General features: G+C 48.0%; 1 protein-coding gene across 1 annotated transcript; it reads right to left on the reverse strand.

Moving 5' to 3' along the window:
* Nucleotides 1-1,609: 1,609 nt before the first annotated feature.
* Nucleotides 1,610-10,731, reverse strand: LOC145795578 (uncharacterized). The gene is made up of 4 exons (XM_082880400.1): nucleotides 10,327-10,731; nucleotides 10,147-10,245; nucleotides 9,789-9,938; nucleotides 1,610-1,687 (listed from the first exon to the last, which is right to left on the reverse strand). The coding sequence occupies exons 1-4, from the start codon at nucleotides 10,729-10,731 to the stop codon at nucleotides 1,610-1,612; spliced, it is 732 nt and encodes a 243-aa protein (XP_082736526.1).
* Nucleotides 10,732-17,628: the final 6,897 nt, after the last annotated feature.

Genomic DNA, 17,628 nt, shown 5'->3' on the forward strand with positions numbered 1-17,628 from the left:
GCCCACTGACAAAGATCAGATCCGGATGATTGTGCACAATCTCCACCCAAAGCTGATGCAGAGGATGATCGTAGTCCCCTTCCCTACTTTTGCAGATTTACATGATATGGGGGTGCAAATAGAAGATGCCATGAGACAAGGGCTGTTTGACCACGACAGGGAACAACTGAGGAGGACCTTCAACCGCAACAACAATGCGGGCCCGAGTGGCGCTGCAAATACGAGAGCCTCGGAAGTTAGTATGGTCACCACCACTCCCCCTCCCCCTCCAAGGCCCATGACCGCCACACCCTTCTCCGGCGCGTCCGGAAGCAATACACAAACCAACAGATTCCAACCGCGAGGCCAAAGAACCTTTACCCCACTATATATGCCCCTGACCAAAGTTCTGGGAATATTGATCAGGAAAAATCATTTAAAACCCCTGGAGCCAAAGCCGTTACCGAATCCACTCCCTCCCTCTTATGACTCATCGAAATACTGCGCATATCACCAACAACACGGTCACGACACCGACCGTTGTTACAGATTGCGTCATGAAATCCAAGATCTCATTGACAAACAGGTGATCGCACCTCCTGATAAACCCAATGTCACAACCAACCCCCTCCCACCACATAACCAAGCTCCTCCTCCCAAAAGAATCAATTTTATCCAAACTGGGGTCGCATCTTATGATCCTAGCATCTATATTACGCCCACCCACCTACCCAAGCCAGAGGTGCTCCTCTCCGATTGCACTGACTTCTTGTGCATGGTGGACGTCTCCAAAACCCAACCGGAACCGATGGTGGTGACCGTCGAAGACAGGGCAGGGCAGATTTTGGGAGAGAATGAGTCTGTTGAATCTGGGACTGGACAGAATTTTGCTGGGGGAGCCTATGATCCAAGCAAGTACATCCTATCGACGAGCCGAATTGGGCTAAGTGTAGAATTGCCAGAGACAGGAGAATTATGCATGATCCGGGGGGATGGATCTGGGCTATGGGCAGATGATCTGACGGCCGTAGAGGAGGACTTTGCTAACCTGCAATTTCTCGATGACCAGGAACTAGGGGATGCGTCAATCAATTGGTACGATTATGAGGGATCAGAGGAGGCCACTGGATGGCTCGAGGATCAACCAGATGCAGTGGGGGAAACCCAACCAGAACAGAGCCCGGTAGAGGCAGAAGTATCAGTTATGGCCGGAATGGCCGAAAGTCAAGTTGTATCACCGGAGAGCGCCGGTGTTAAGAATTCCGCTCGAGACATGGGCATTATGGATACAAGAAATGTTGAACAAACGGCTGTACTGACACAGCTGGAACAAGAAAAGTTTGAGGCTGCTGAGAGAGCCAGGAAGGCTAAAGGCCCTGAGGGGACGGAAAGTGCTGTGTGCACGAAGACAGACAATGCTGCGAGCATATGGACAGAGAGCACTGAGAGTGCGAGCGGACCGGAGCCAGACAGGTGTCTGCTGGCTGCCGACGGAATGTGGTGGGAAGATGACGACTTGTGTCTTGCCCACACCGATGAAGACTGGGGAAGTGGCCAGCCGGATGATACTTGGTATCTTGATGAAGTGGATCACATGACAAGAAGTGGGCGGTACTTCAAGCCCCCACACCTAGACCAACCCGAAGCATCCGGGAAGGACAGAGAAGCAGAAAAACAGAAGGAAAAGCAGATTGAGGAAGAAGCTGTGCTGAAACAGTTAAAGAAAATACAAGCAGACATCTCCATCTGGGGACTGCTGATGGCATCACGAGTACATAGGGAAGCTGTCCTATCTGCTATGGACAAGTCCAAACTCTCCATAGACACCACGCCTGAACAGCTGGTTGGGCTGGTTTTTCCGAGAGGAGGTTCCCCGGCATTAACCTTTTCGGACAAGGAGCTACCGCCTGAGGGCACAAGTCATAACAAACCTCTCTATATTTCTGTGGAATGTAGAGATAAGTGGATACCGGTGGTACTTGTTGATACCGGGTCTGCGATTAATGTCTGCCCAACCAGAACGGCATATGCAATCGGGCTGAAACCCGTGGACTTCGTCCCAACCACCCAAGTGATCAGAGCATACGACAATACCAGCAGAGAAGTGATGGGGACTGTTAAAATTCAAACCAAGGTTGGTCCAGGACAACACAACATTGAATTTCATATCTTGGACGTTCCCGCAACCTTTAACCTACTTTTGGGGCGGCCGTGGTTGCACCAGGTCAAAGCAGTCTCTTCCACTCTACACCAGATGCTAAAATACCCTCACGGGAAAGGGGTAGCGATCGTTTTTGGGAATTCATCCATCCATCCGCCGCCGGAAGTGTCTACACCTGTCTTGGAGATCGAGCACGGCACGGAGGATGTGTTTTTGTCAGGGTTTACTTTGGCGGAGGCCTGAATTGTGCAGAATGTCATGGCTGTGAATGAGAGTATGTACGTTAGTGCTCAATCTATTTACCTCATGAACAAGCTAAAACATACTCCCGGGATGGGATTAGGGAGAAGCGGCCGGAAGGGCGTCTCAGTATTGGCCGAAGTGCCACACAACCCTCACGCCTTTGGACTGGGTTATCTGCCCACCACAGAGGATTGGGTGAGGAAAGGAAAAGAAATGGCCAGAAGGGCCAGAGCAAAGAAGGCCGGGAAGCCATTGAGTTAATGCACAGGCCCATCTGGGGTACCCTAAACGGACGTTTCGTCCGGGAGGGGGAAGATTTTCCATTCTGCGGCTTCCCGGAGCCATGGCTAAACGCGGAGGGGAAGCGCATGCCTGGTTTTGAAATCTTTTTCGACATACAATTATCTGGGGACGACGTTGCCGAAGCGCAGACAGACCCACCAACTGAGACTGAGCAGTGTGGAGCAGTGGATCCTGAGAGCACAGAGCTTGAAATGGGGGTAGCACTGGCGAGTCTACTATCAGATCCTCCGATCGGCCAAGAGTGCTTGGGGGATAACTCTTCGGTTTCTATGATTAGAGATGAAATAGCTGCGGGCTTTCCGGCGCCGATCTTGGATGCATCTATCGCACCTTCTCTCATCTGGCAATATGAAGAAGGCTTTTTATCTAGCAGCTCCGGGTCAGGTAGTGAGCCGGAATCTGATTCTGCCGAATCTTCTGCGTCGGAATCAGATTCCAGCTCGACTGAGTCTGAGTCCGGTATTCCTGGGAGTGATAACTCGGATGCCACAGTCCTGTCTAGGTCGTCTTTTTCATTTTCTTTTGAGTCTGTTGTAACAGAGAAATCTGACGGCTTGGAAGTATTTAATGAGAATGATGTGGATGTGGTTTCCGAGTATTTTTCTGTGCCTTTGATTTATTGCTTAAATCAGGATTTTCAAAATTTTGATGAAAAAAGTGAGGAAGAAATTCCCCCAGTTTTGCAACGATTAATTGATCAAGAGCAGGAAAGATTTGTTAAACCTTTAATAGATGAAATCACTACTGTGAATGTTGGTACTGAGAAGGATCCGCGGCTGGTCCAGATCGGGTCCACGTTGTCTTCAGAGGAGCGCGAGCGCTTAGTCGCTTTATTAAAAGATTTCAAAGATGTTTTCACGTGGTCCTATGAAGACATGCCTGGAATCGATCCTGAGATTGTACAGCACCGGATCCCTCTTGATCCTGAGGCCCGCCCTGTCAAACAGAAACTCAGAAGGATTCGCCCGGACTGGGCCCTCAAAATTAAGGAAGAGGTCACCAAGCAAATTGATGCAGGGTTCCTGCTGGTATCTGAATATCCAACTTGGTTGGCCAACATCGTTCTGGTGCCAAAGAAGGACGGCAGAATTCGGGTCTGTGTAGACTTCAGAGATTTGAACAGGGCCAGTCCGAAGGACGACTTTCCCTTGCCACACATTGATGAATTGGTGGATTTCACGGCAGGACATGCCTTGCTTTCGTTTATGGATGGCTTTTCAGGCTATAATCAGATAGTAATGGCACCCGAAGACCGGGAGAAGACTGCGTTCACTACCCCGTGGGGGACATATTGTTATCGAGTGATGCCATTCGGGTTGAAAAATGCTGGAGCTACGTATCAACGGGCGGCAACTACAATATTGCATGATATGATCCATAAAGAGGTCGAGGTGTATGTGGACGACATGATTGTCAAGTCCAAAGATAGAGAGGGCCACTACACCGCCTTACAAAAATTCTTTCAAAGGATCAAGGAGTTTCGGCTGCGACTGAATCTCCAGAAATGCACGTTTGGTGTTACAGCAGGGAAGATGCTCGGGTTTCTGATTACACAAAGGGGCATCGAGGTCGACCCTTCCAAAATCAAGGCCATCTTAGAAATGCCACCACCAAGGACTGAAAAGGAGGTGCGAGGCTTTCTGGGTAAAGTGCAATTCATAAGACGATTTATTTCTAAATTAACCTTGACTTGTGAACCACTTTTTGGTCTCCTGAAGAAAGGAAAGAAATTCCAATGGGACGGCCGATGTCAAGCAGCTTTTGAACAGATCAAAGAGTATCTACAGAACCCACCCGTGTTGTCACCGCCAGAGTCGGGGAGACCGTTGATACTGTACCTTTCGGTAACTGAGACTACCATGGGCTGCATGCTCGCGCAGGAGTCAGAAGACAAAGTGGAAAGAGCCATTTACTATCTAAGCAAAAAGATGATGGATTATGAGACCCGCTATACACCGCTGGAGAAGGCTTGTTTGGCCTTGGTATGGGCAACCAGGAAGCTGCGGCACTACCTGTTAGCCCACTCTGTATTGTTGGTTTCACGTTTGGATCCCATCAAATATCTTTTCGAGAAACCAGCACTTACGGGTAGACTAGCTCGTTGGCTGCTGTTGCTCTCCGAATTTGATTTGAAGTATGTAACGCGCAAGTCAGTAAAAGGTAGAGCGGTAGCGGAGTTCCTTGCCGACCACCCGGTTGAGGGGGATGAAGCGGTTGAGTATCTATTCCCAGATGAAGCCATTCTGCACGTCGAAGATGAAACCTGGACGATGTACTTTGACGGAGCGTCAAACCAGTATGGGTATGGGATAGGGGTGTTGCTGATAGCGCCTGATGATTCCCGTATCCCTCTAGCATTCAAGCTCCAGTTCAAAGTTTCCAACAATGAAGCAGAGTATGAGGCATGTATTGCTGGCTTGGAAGCAGCCCTAGAACTAGGGGCAAGACGGTTGGACGTCATTGGGGACTCGAACCTTGTTGTGTCTCAAGCCAAAGGAGATTGGAAAGTCAAGGAGGAAAGGATGATAATCTACCACCAAACCTTGGATTTGTTAATTCCTCGGTTTGAGAAGCTAAATTTCACCCACCTCGTAAGAGAGAACAACAGGTTTGCAGATTCATTAGCAACTCTATCTTCTATGATAGACATCCCGTCCGGAGTCCGGATGCGTCCAGTCATTATTGATCAGAAGTTTGTGCCAGCATACGAGTCGATTTCCGCCATAGATGAGGTTCAAGACGGCAACCCCTGGTATTACGACATCTGGAACTTCTTGGAAAAGGAGACCTATCCACTAGGGGCAAATGCCAAAGATAAGAGGGCTGTCAGAAGAATGGCTGCTCAGTTCGTTATCTGCGGGGGAAATTTGTATAAAAGGGGTCATCTGGGAATGCATAAGCTCTGTGTAGAAGCTGAAGAGTCAAAACGCCTGATGGAAGCCATCCATGGGGGAGAGTGCGGTGCACACATGAATGGAGTAATGCTGGCCAGAAAGATCCTCAGACAGGGCTACTACTGGTCAACCATGGAGGAGGATTGTATTAGTTTTGTTCGGCGATGCCACAAGTGTCAAATTCATGCAAACCGCATGAACATCCCGCCGTCAAAACTGTACAACATGACTTCGCCATGGCCTTTTTCAGTCTGGGGAATTGATGTGATCGGAGCTGTTGCCCCGAAAGGGTCAAACGGGCATGAGTTTATCCTAGTAGCGATAGATTATTTCACAAAGTGGGTCGAGGCCCAATCATACGCGGTGTTGAAGGCGTCGCACGTCGCAAAGTTCATTAGAAACAACATCATCTGTCGCTACGGGGTGCCAAACGAGATAATTTCAGATAATGGTTCCCACTTCAAGAAAGAAGTGGTAGACTTGTTGGAGAAATACAATGTGGCTTTCCATAAGTCATCTACGTACCGGCCGCAGACCAACGGAGCGGTTGAGGCCGCCAACAAGAATATCAAGCATATACTGCAGAAGATGGTGGAAACCTATCGAGATTGGCCAGACAAGCTGCCATTTGCTCTGTGGGGCTACAGGACTTCAATCAGAACTTCCACTGGAGCAACTCCATATTCATTGGTCTATGGAATGGAGGCTGTTCTACCTATTGAGATTGAGGTTCCGTCATTACGAGTATTGGCTGAATGCCAGATAGCCGAAGCAGATTGGCAGCAAAGCAGATTCGAAGAACTCATGCTCTTTGATGAAAGAAGACTGAAAGCACTGTACCACATCCAAGGCTATCAACGCAGAATTGCCCGGGCTTTCAACAAGAAAGTTAAGTCCCGGAATCTGAAAGAAGGAGATTTGGTGCTCAAAGACAACCGAGCTCCCATCCACGACCCAAGGGGCAAGTTCAAGCCTAATTGGACTGGTCCTTACATCATCAAAGCTATCTGGTCAGGTGGGGCTGTGGTTCTGATGGATCTAGATGGCTTGGAGTTCTCACAACCGATCAATATGGACAAGTTGAAGAAATACTATCCTTGAGAGGCTCGCTAGGCCGAAAACCCAAAAGGGCGACCTAGGCAAAAGTCAGAGCACAAAAAATTAGAAAATATAAAAACTGAGCTCGCAAGGTTGAAAACCCGCAAAGGGCGGCCTTGGCAGAAGTTAGAGCGCAAAAGGAGAGTGAAAATACTCGAGTGAACCTTAGCCTGAACTACGTAAGGCTTGATTCCCATCTTTGGGATACGTAGGCAACTTCACCTTGAAGTTCAGCCATAAACTTTTCCCCGATCAACTCTGTCCATTTTGATCATCTCAGTCATCTTTATCCATCAGCATTTATCGTGATCTCTGGTACAGTGCTGTTCAAACTAGGGGCAACTTTCCGTTGCCACGACGGTGCAGAGTTACTCAGACAAGGGGCAACTTTCCGTTGCTTTGCAGTGCCGCATTGTTCTCCAGACTAGGGGCAACTTTCCAGTTGCGGGGATCTGGGGTTGTGCATCTCAGTGACAGATTTTCGGCGTGTCCAGTTCTGATCCACATCGAAAATAGTTTTGAAAAGTTTTAATAAAAGTTAACTTTGTTCAAATTAATCTTTCTACGACTAAGACCATTTTTGGACCAAAAAGCGGAAAATTTTCAGTACCACAAATTTCAATTTCATTGATTTCAAAATAGAGTCTTCCTGCTCTTGCATTACAATCGAGGTTGTTTTTTTTTTTTTAGTACATTCGTGAAGAAAACTTGAAAATACTAATAAGCAATAAATCCGGGGCATAGTTGAATCAAGTATCTCTGCGTCCCCTCCCAGAGCTGGACGAAGCATCTGATGTCAAACTAGGCCCAACCTGTGCCTCCTCATTGAGCCAATCCAAGCACTCATCGGATAAAGTGCAACTGAAAGAAGAAGTAGGGGCCAGGAGCTCTCTAGTTCTCCATGCTGTGGCATATCGGGCAAGCTGTGCACCCCGGATCGGGAAAGCGGCTGGGTACTCAATCCCCTTTGGTGGGCAGGTCTGATCATGACCAAACTGACGCAGAAACCGGAACGGAAAATAGAATACGCAGTGGGTTAGACCAATCAATTGGATCCCAATCAGCCGAGACATACTATAGCTCATTGCCGGGAGGTTGAGCCAAGGACAACGCCAAACAATGCGGTCTGCGGACAAATTGTACATCCAATCAAACCATCACCTTTCGTCAAGAGCATTGACTAGGCGCTGCCGAAAGAAGTAGCCCCGAGCTGAATAGGCCGGGCAAGAGTCCACGACCTGCAACTTATCCATTAACCATACCTAGGGGAGGGATGGAAAATGAGAGAGTAAATAACAGAGAGATGTACGATGAGAGAAAAGTAAGACAAGGGTTTTGTGAGAAAAACCGAGACTAAGAGTCGAGTGATGTGAGCAAATATATATGTGAGGATGGGTGGGAAACATTACCTGCAGTAGCAGTGGACTCCCAGCAAACCTAGTCGCCTCCCGGCGATAGACGGAATCTAAGCCCATCAGTGTCTCGGCCAAGGTCATGGCAATACAGCTCTTCCCTTCTCTCAAGCCTTGGGCGACTTCAATCAGGCGAATGCTAGCCCCGCCGAAGCCCGAGGAAAGCAGAAAGCGAGACAACAAACATAAGCAGAGGGCGTGTTGCCGGAAACCCTGCCAATAATGGTTGCTGCGGTCACCAGTGTCGGAAAAATGATGGATCAGGCCGAGGATGTCCAGTTCCCCACTGCAGATCAGAGATCGAGCATCATGCGCCGTGAGCCCACACATCCGTCCTAAAGCTTGGGCGTGACCAAAACGGAGCTGGGGCAAGATCACTTCAGAGCATTCAGACTCCATCAAAACCTGAAAATCTTCGAAAGTGGGACACATCTCTTGGCCGCCAAAGCTAAAAACATGCGTCACTGGATTCCAGAACCTTGCCGCGGCATGGAGAAAAGGGAGATGTAGCGGAGTACGGCTCAGCGTGAATAGTGCATTCAAGCCAAAACCCCGGAAATTCAGCTTTTCCGAGCCGTCTAGAGAAGAGATCCAAGATGTAACATTTTCTACGAGAAACGCCTCCATCTTTGTCTAAAACTAAGATGAAATGAATGTTCCCGAAGTTGAGGCTTTTATAGAAGGAAAAATACTATTCACGGGGACACGTGTCGAAAATCTGGTGGTTGAAGGACTGAATGGCCGGCCAGCTACCTTTTTTGGCTGGCCAGCCATTTACTTTTTCCAGAACTGGCCGGCCAGCTATCTCTCTCCACAAAAATGGCCGGCCGGCTCCCAAAGATGGCCGGCAATGCTGCAGTGTACCTCCTTGGCCCTGTTTTACTCTTCGAGAGGAAGTTTCAAGCATTTCCATGCAACGGGGGAGTCAAAGGCCTTCATCTCCCTCCGCTTCGGATGCGTTCCGATGCCCAGATCGTCAGAAGTACACTCTGTTGTTGTTGAGTTTTGATTATCGAGTTGTTGTTTTGCTTATCGAGTTGTTTGTCGAGCGGACGTGTTTCGTTTTTTTGAGTCATTGCGCTCTGTTTTAAGCAATCTTTGTTTAAAGTCTTGTTTATTTACGTTGTTGTGTTTTGCTTATCGAGTTGTAAACTTCCTAAGATTCTGTTATATCTTAGTAGGTTGAGTTGTTTAGTTTGTTGCGTCGGTTCACTACCTGACTTGGTGATTACACATTGCGCGTTCCCATTCAATTTCATTCTTGTGCAAAATAAAATGATGCGATACGATGTTAAAAGTCTAAAATACAAACACCTTTTCAAAAGCTATTTCATTTCATCATGCTTTACAACAAACAAAGGTACAAGTTTTACAAAAAATAAAACTGCCTAACAATGTGCAAAGTGCTACAAACTACTAGCAAAAAGAAAAATAAAGCAGGAAATAACAGCATCAAAGTCCTCGAGAGCGGGAACGAGAAGCACGCCTCATCCTCTTTTGCGGGACAACCTCCGCACCATCATCATCATCTGAGTCGGAGCTGTCATCCTCAGGATCCCCCTCAGCCTCACCAAAACCGGAGCCCCCCTCCTCAGCAGATGTCTCTGACTGACGGTCGGTAGCCTCCTCCTCCTCCTCAGCATCCTCCTCCTCTTCATCAGGCTCCGCCTCCACAACGTGAGCCCTGCGTCTGCGGACAGGCCCTCCTCGAGCTCCTCGAAAAGGCCTAGATGGCCCGGCTCCTCGGGAAGGCCGAGATGACCCCGCCCCCTGAAAAGGCTCAGATGGCCCAGCTCCCCAATGAGGCCCAGATGGCCTAGCCTGCGGCTGACCGGACCATGAAGGCATCTGAAAACAAAGAGTTCAATTCAAATACATCAGTCCAAATATATACATCAGATGCAGATACAAGCAAAGGCTACGTGAAGTGGGTGCATGTAAATACGGTGTACAAGTGGGGTGTGTGTCAGATGTGCTCTACACAAGTAGTCTATCGATGCAGTAGAAATCAGCATGTCATCAGAAGTATGATAAATGCCAGAAAACTGAAGGGTACCTGAATGCCCGCGACAGACAACTGTGCCTCCCTACGCAAGACCATGCCCTCGAGTGTGGCCACCAGCCCAACCACCTCCTCCATGTACCCTCGCGATGGCTGCAAAAATGAGCTCATAATCATCAGTGAACAAAAGAGTGTCTAAACATCTGAATGATGAATGAAAAAAGTGGAGCATACCGGCGGTGAGTCCGGATCAATGGCGTATCGATCACTGGGCATCGGAGGCTCTAGCGGGATCGGGGTCGGAGAGATAGCCCCATACTGCCACGCCATCAACTCAGTCGGCATATCTGGCCATCCGGGATGAGGATGAATCGACGGAGCCGGAGGAACCGGTCTACTCCCGCCTCTAGATGTACCAGCCCTGCTAGTAGAAGGGGCATCTGCAGCCCGAGCCTGAGCCTGGCCCGAGGATGACATACCGGCAGGCCTCATCATCGGGATATGAGCTCCCGTCAATGGAGGCATCAAATATATGTGACGGTAAGTGGCGTAGTCCCCCTCCTCAATATATAGTAGAGCATCACTGCCCAGCATGGTGCCGACTACCTCCGAGTAAGAGAGCCTGTCAGCGGTCCGCATACCGGCTGGGGGTACTGCGGGAATATCCTGAGAAAGATACCCCCATACCTGGCGCAAAAAGCGTTCCCCCAGGAACCAGGCCCTGCCAACCGGCCCTTCGAGCAGGACCCTATATTGGGAGATGTCCGACGCTCCGGTGTACTGAAGTCGGAAACCATCACCCAAGGACACCCAGGGCTGCCATGTGATCTGCGGATGATAAATGCATAAACCAATCATAAATCGAGAATATACAGAGCAAATCAAAGATGAGAATGAAAGGAACTGAAAGTTCTGAGGTACCTCTGAATGTCGCACAGTGTCGAAGTACTGTCGCAGGCGAAGGAGGGTCTCTCGAGGTCTCGCCCGGTGCGGGCCCTCGAACGTCAATGAATATGGGGTCATGGGAATCCCTACCACCTCCAGCTCTGGGGCTAATGATGGGAAGTATACATAGACCCATAGCTGAGAAAAACAGTGCAGAATGTAAGTACGAAATGCTGAGAGCAAAATACAGACTGTAAAAGTGCGCTGTGTGTGTGCAATGTACAAGTAATGAGAAGCAGAAATGCAAATCAAGGGGACAGAAAAGTACCTCCCAGGCTCTCCAATAGCCGCCAAGTAAATCGCCCCGCCCGCGGGAGGTCGCGCTCATATAAAAGTAAAGGGTAGCCAGGCCGGCGCCACCCCAGTCATATCGATGGACCTGTGATAGGTCAACCAGAGCGCTCAGCAGGTATAGCCCAACTGTGTTCCCTCTGTCGGCGAACAGGGTAGTCCCGAAGAGGAACATCAGGAAACCACGGGCATACTGCTCCGTCTCCTCGAGACTCTCAGGCACCATCTCCGCCCGCCGGAAATGGGAAGAGAACCAGGTGTATCGGACTCTCCCAGAGACCCTGTCAATAGGCGGGCGAGCCCCCAATAAGTACATCCAGGCGGCCTCCCACTCGCCCATATCCTCATCGTAGGGAATGGACCAACCTCCTACGTCAAGGCCGGTCAATACAGCGAAGTCAAAAGGGGTCATGGTCATGTCCCCGGTAGCAGAGAAATGAAAGGAATTGGTGGTATCCCACCATCTCTCTACCAAGGCCGCCATCAGTGTCCTCCTGGCAGGACAACGTGACAACCCGACGCAGAAAGGCCCGAATCCTGCCAAATCTACCAAATCCCGGACACCCTCTGGGAGCTCGGCGTACCAGTCCCGCGCTATGGTGGAACCATACCCCCGCACACTGCGGGAACAAACCTGCATTCAGAATGAATACATGTGTCAATAATAAGATGAATGGGCTGTGTGCCAGTATAATGAATGGGCTGTATGCCAATGAAATGAAATGGGCTGTGTGCCAGTGAAATGAATACATGTGTGCCAATGAAATGGGCTGTATGCCAATGAAATGAATACATGGGTCAATAATGAAATTTGGGCTGCGTGTCCAGAAAATTTGAAGTTTGGGCTGCGTGTTCAACTTTCAGTTAAATTGTGGGTTGCGTGTTCACTACCTATCTGGGCTGCGTGTTCAGAAAATTTGAAGTTTGGGCTGCGTGTTCAACTTTCAGTTAAATTGTGGGCTGCGTGTTCACTATCTACCTGGGCTGCGTGTTCAGAAAATTTGAAGTTTGGGCTGCGTGTTCAGAAAATTTGAAGTTTGGGCTGCGTGTTCAACTTTCAGTTAAATTGTGGGCTGCGTGTTCACTATCTACCTGGGCTGCGTGTTTAGAAAATTTGAAGTTTGGGCTGCGTGTTCACTATCTACCTGGGCTGCGTGTTCAGAAAATTTGAAGTTTGGGCTGCGTGTTCAACTTTCAGTTAAATTGTGGGCTGCGTGTTCACTATCTACCTGGGCTGCGTGTTCAGAAAATTTGAAGTTTGGGCTGCGTGTTCAACTTTCAGTTAAATTGTGGGCTGCGTGTTCACTATCTACCTGGGCTGCGTGTTCAGAAAATGTGAAGTTTGGGCTGCGTGTTCAACTTTCAGTTAAATTGTGGGCTGCGTGTTCACTATCTACCTGGGCTGCGTGTTCAGAAAATTTGAAGTTTGGGCTGCGTGTTCAACTTTCAGTTAAATTGTGGGCTGCGTGTTCACTATCTACCTGGGCTGCGTGTTCAGAAAATTTGAAGTTTGGGCTGCGTGTTCAACTTTCAGTTAAATTGTGGGCTGCGTGTTCACTATCTACCTGGGCTGCGTGTTCAGAAAATTTGAAGTTTGGGCTGCGTGTTCAACTTTCAGTTAAATTGTGGGCTGCGTGTTCACTATCTAATCTGGGCTGTGTGTTCAGAAAATGTAAAGTGTGGGCTGTGTGTTCACTTTCGAATTCGGACTGTGCGTTCGACAAATCAGTGTTTGGGCCGTGTGTTCACCTCTTAATTAATGTGTACTGTGTGTTCGCAATTAACTAATGAGCCGAGTATTCAGAAATTCGAGTGTTTAAACTACATGTTCAGGATGCAAGCAAAGTGCTAAGCTAAACTGCGTGTTCAAGCATGGCAAAGGTGCGAAATGTAAAAATACAGAAGATGAGGTAAATACCTCTCGGGCCTCGTGAGAGAGATGCTGCTCCGGCTCTCTGAGAAGCAGATCCACGGGTGCTCGCTCATCAAAGCTGGTGAAGTGACGGAAGACAGCACGAGGGAGGACATGCGCTGGCGGACGGTACCTCCCAGGAATAAAAGGTTGGGTCCTCGGGGGAAGCGTCATGGGATCGAAATCGTCTCCGGCACCTGGAAAACCTCCGCCGTGGGGAGAATTGCCCGCCATTTTCAAAGAATCTGCAAAAGGGAGCAAAAATGAGCAAAATGGGCCAAAATTGGAAAAAGTCAACAAAAGTCAACTCTCGGGAAATGAAAAGTCAACAAAAGTCAACTCCCGAGAAAATATTCCAAATATTAAGATAAACTTACCTCAAGTGGTGGAAATGCAAAAAGAAGCTCCGAAGTCGGAATTTAATCACTTCAAAGTGCTTGAAACTGAGTGTTTTTGCGAAAACAATTTGCACGGGGCGTTGGAAAACACGCGTGAAACTCAGATCTGGAGAGGAAAGTGTTGTAGAAGGCAAGAAAAGGAAGGGGCCTCGGCTGCCTTTTATAAGCCTCAAGCCTTGGTTGAAGAAGCATGCAAAAAGGAGGGAAAAAGACCGAAATACCCCCGGATAAAGCACATGGCCGGCCGGCCTCTTTTTCTAGCCGGCCAACTATCTGCTTTTTACAGAAATGGCCGGCCAGCCATTAGCTTTATTGGAAACCGGTTGGCCACCTCCCCTTGGGAAGATGAACGGCCGGCCATGTTCCCCACCTGCCCACCTAGCTCTCTGCAAATTTTGAGGAAGATCGGAGTTTCCGGGACCTGAAAAAGTTCAAGAAAAGTACACTTCCGGTCGCGAAATAGCTCCGTCGGGACTTCGGCTTCAAGTTCTGACATATGTCTCATCATCATTCATCGAAATCAAAGTGTATCCTTTTTGAGTGAGTTGTAACCTTTCAGGGAAGCGGATCAGAAGCCGCGATTGAGTTACCTTCGCCGAAACACGCGTTTCCGTACTCGTTGTTTCATGACAAATGAACACCCTGATTTATGCTCGCTTTGTACTATCATGCACATTATCTTGCATTCTCATGAGCATACTTGCCTTGTCATGTACATTTCTTGATATTGGCATACCTCTATGTTTGAGTATACGTTGTCACGCATGTCCCACTCTTGCATTGCGATGCATCCGCTCACCGGCACTGCGTGTGTCGAACTTTCGGAATCACGTTAAATACATGTTGTTAGCATATTGTGCTCGTTGAGTTTCTCTCTTTTGCAGGCACGATATTGTATGTACGGTTCAATTGAGGCTGGCGCGACCAGACGAATCGCGCAGGTATCGTATCTTCTCCGTGTGAGACGTGGCGGGGATTGAATAATCCTCCGCATTCTTAATTGCATGAAATGTAGTTGTTGCTTTGCATTCTTGCTTAAAACTGTTGCATCTATTTGCGAATACTTGCTTCATTACAGCTTGCGGCATTTGCATGATCATTGGGTTACCTTCGGCTTCTTGCATATCATTTGCATTTTGCCCCCTGCCTGCGGGCATGCCTGCGGGCACATCTCTGTCTATCCCGTATGTTTGTCTAAGTCTTCGGCCTTGTCAAAAATGGGTCGTCTCTGGGCTTTGACATTCACTCCCGTCACTTGTGACTTCCGAGTTCTGTCAAAGAGGGACAACTGTAGACACCCCATTTTTGACCGACCTTAAGACTCAGACGTCACCGATTGAGCGCTTGGTGATGTTGCATAATGTGCTCGTTCAGAATTTTCAGAGTTGCGGCCGTGAGCCCTGCCTCCGGACTTCCGAACCCTCTTCTGTGCCTTGTCTCGGTCTGTGAACCAGACTCGGTTTTCTTTGTTTCTTTTCCTGAGGGAAGAGAGAGGTCCCGTAGACCAACTCTCAATGTCCGTAGGCTACATTTGGTGGCCGTAGGCCATTTTTCCCATTTCGGAGTCTGGTTCCCGATTTTCGGAGCCGTCAGGCCGTGTGCCTCAGTTCGGGACCGCTCAACCATCTCCTTTTGCTCCGGTTTTTGGCATACATCTTATTTAATCCCTTTTGAGGGATACTGGGGACTGAGAAGCCCACTTCGTGACCGAATGCCACTTTCGGTGCTTAACAGCCCATTTTCGGGACCCCGAACTGCGTGTTTTGGCCCCGGAACTTTCGTTTTGCAACGGCTTTTGTTCATTTTTGGCAGGTACCTCTGTTTTATCACCGGGGAGGTCACTGAAGGGTGGGAGGCTAGTAATTGTTGCAGCAGCCAGTTATATCTCCTCCGAAGCCCTCCGACGCCCGTTTTTCTGACTTCCGGGCTAATGTTGAACACCTTGGAGTTAATGTTGCCAACTTTCAACCACATATCTGTGATGTACACACTTGGGAGGCTCCTAAAAGTTGGTGGCCGGCCATTAATGCTACCTGACCCTTTTGACCCCCTCCTTCCGGGCTAATGTTGAACCCCTTGGACCTTTTTTCTTGAACTTTCAACCACATATCTGTGATGTACACACTTGGGAGGCTCTTAAAAGTTCATGGCCGGCCAGTAATTCAAATTGACCCTTTTGAACCCCTCTTTCCGAGCTAATGTTGAACCCCTTGGACCCACTTTCTTGGACTTTTAACCACATGGTTGTGTTGTACACACATAGGGGGACCTCACCAGTTGGTGGCCGGCCAGAAAATCTCATTGAACCTTTTGACCCCTAGCCGGCCGGCTAGGGGGTGTGGCCGGCCGGCCACCTGCAACAAAAGTACCAGGCCGACCTGCTTCCTTGCACTGTGCACTTTACAGCTGTGGGGCAATATCCCCCAGACAAGATCTTTATCTGGGGGATATTTCGTGGGGGAATATTACTCTCCTTTTCCTCCACCTTTACACCCCTTCTTTGGCCTATATAGCAAGCAAGCCTTGTAGTATTTTGGGGTTAGAAAAACTCTTCTTCAAGCTTCCATAGCCAACTCCATCTTCATCCTTCTCAATTCTTGAAAAAACCCTAAGTCCCTAACCATCATTCCTTCTACACCACCAAGCTCTACCACCACCACCTCATTTCCAGTAACAAGGAAGGTTTCTCAAAGGCCAAAGAAGCTGCAAATTCATCCAAGAAGCAACAAAAGTTTGAGTCTTCAAGGGTAAGTAATACTTTTACCCTTTTGACCCTTTTTCTTGATCTATTTCTAAGTCCTCCATGATTTTTGTTTCAAGCTCCAGCCCTAACTGAAAAGGGCCCTATTTTGAGCTCATCTTCACTTTTCATTAAGGGCTCAACCCTGTTTGAGCCCTCCATAATACACTTGCTTCATTGATCCTCTTATATGTCATAATTTTGCATGCTATTTTTGGCCCATGAGTGATATGTTTTCGAGCATGTTGTAAACTGATATTAGGCTTATTTTGAGCCCCTCTTCAACATTGAAGAAGGGCTCAACACCATTTGGGACTTCCATGTTATACCTACCTTTATACTCCTCTTTTATTCCCCATTCTTGCATGCAATGGAAGCCTACCATGCTTGGGTTTTTGGCCATTTTACAGTTCTGAAAAAGTCCTTATTTTGGTCCATTCTTCATTTTTCATTTAGGTCCTTTCATGGTTTGGGACCTCCATATGCCACTTCATGTTTTATCTCACTTTTGGTTCGTTTTCTTGCATGTTTAGTTAGCCTACCATGCTTTTGTTTTTGGCCATTTTACAGTTCTGAAAAAGTGCTTATTTTGGTCCATTCTACATGTTTTATCAAGGGTCTTTGGCTGTTTGGTGATTATTTTGCATACCTCATGTTATAGCCACTTTTGAGCCTTATTTTGCATCACATTTCTACCATGTTTGTATACTGTTTTGGCCATTTTACAGTTCTTCAAATATTCATATTTTTGGTCCCTCTTCAATGTTGTAGAAGGAAATTTTTCAGTTTGGATTTTTCTTATATCACTTGCTTCATTATCCATCTCTTGGCCCTTATTCTTGCATGCTATTTTTCCCTTACCTATGCTTGCTGTTTGGCCTTGTTTATAACTGTGAAAGTGCATTTTTTGGGACTGTCTAGCTTCTGTCTTTGCATTGCATGTCCATGTTGTGCATGTTTGGCATAGCTATAGGCCATTTCGGGTGCCTAAATTCGCATTTCGGGTTAATTCCGTGCATTTGGTGTCATTTCTCCTCATTTCGGGACTGTTTTACCCCATATTTCATTGCTGAAAATCCATTACCATGTTTGCATATCATTTCCCATGCTATAGTTCGCATTTTTGCATTGCCTCGGTTTGCGTGCCCGTGTGCACGCATTTCGAGGCACCTCTTTTTTCATTCATCGGCATCCGATGTGAGTGTGGCTGAGGCTCACTCATGTTGGTATAAGCCCATTTTCCATTTCAT

Source organism: Camellia sinensis, chromosome 7, assembly GCF_055761805.1.
Source record: "Camellia sinensis isolate YWXY chromosome 7, ASM5576180v1, whole genome shotgun sequence".
In the NCBI taxonomy this organism is placed as follows: domain Eukaryota; kingdom Viridiplantae; phylum Streptophyta; class Magnoliopsida; order Ericales; family Theaceae; genus Camellia; species Camellia sinensis.

Coding starts and splice junctions, on each gene's coding strand:
- LOC145795578 (XM_082880400.1), bottom strand. CDS start 10,731: ATGCGGACCGCTGACAGGCTCTCTTACTCGGAGGTAGTCGGCACCATG. Junction 10,246..10,326: donor TTGATCCGGACTCACCGCCG/GTATGCTCCACT, acceptor TCATTTTTGCAG/CCATCGCGAGGGTACATGGA. Junction 1,688..9,788: donor GAGGAGCTCGAGGAGGGCCT/GTCCGCAGACGC, acceptor TAACTGTTTCAG/CACAGCTTCTTCCTCAATCT.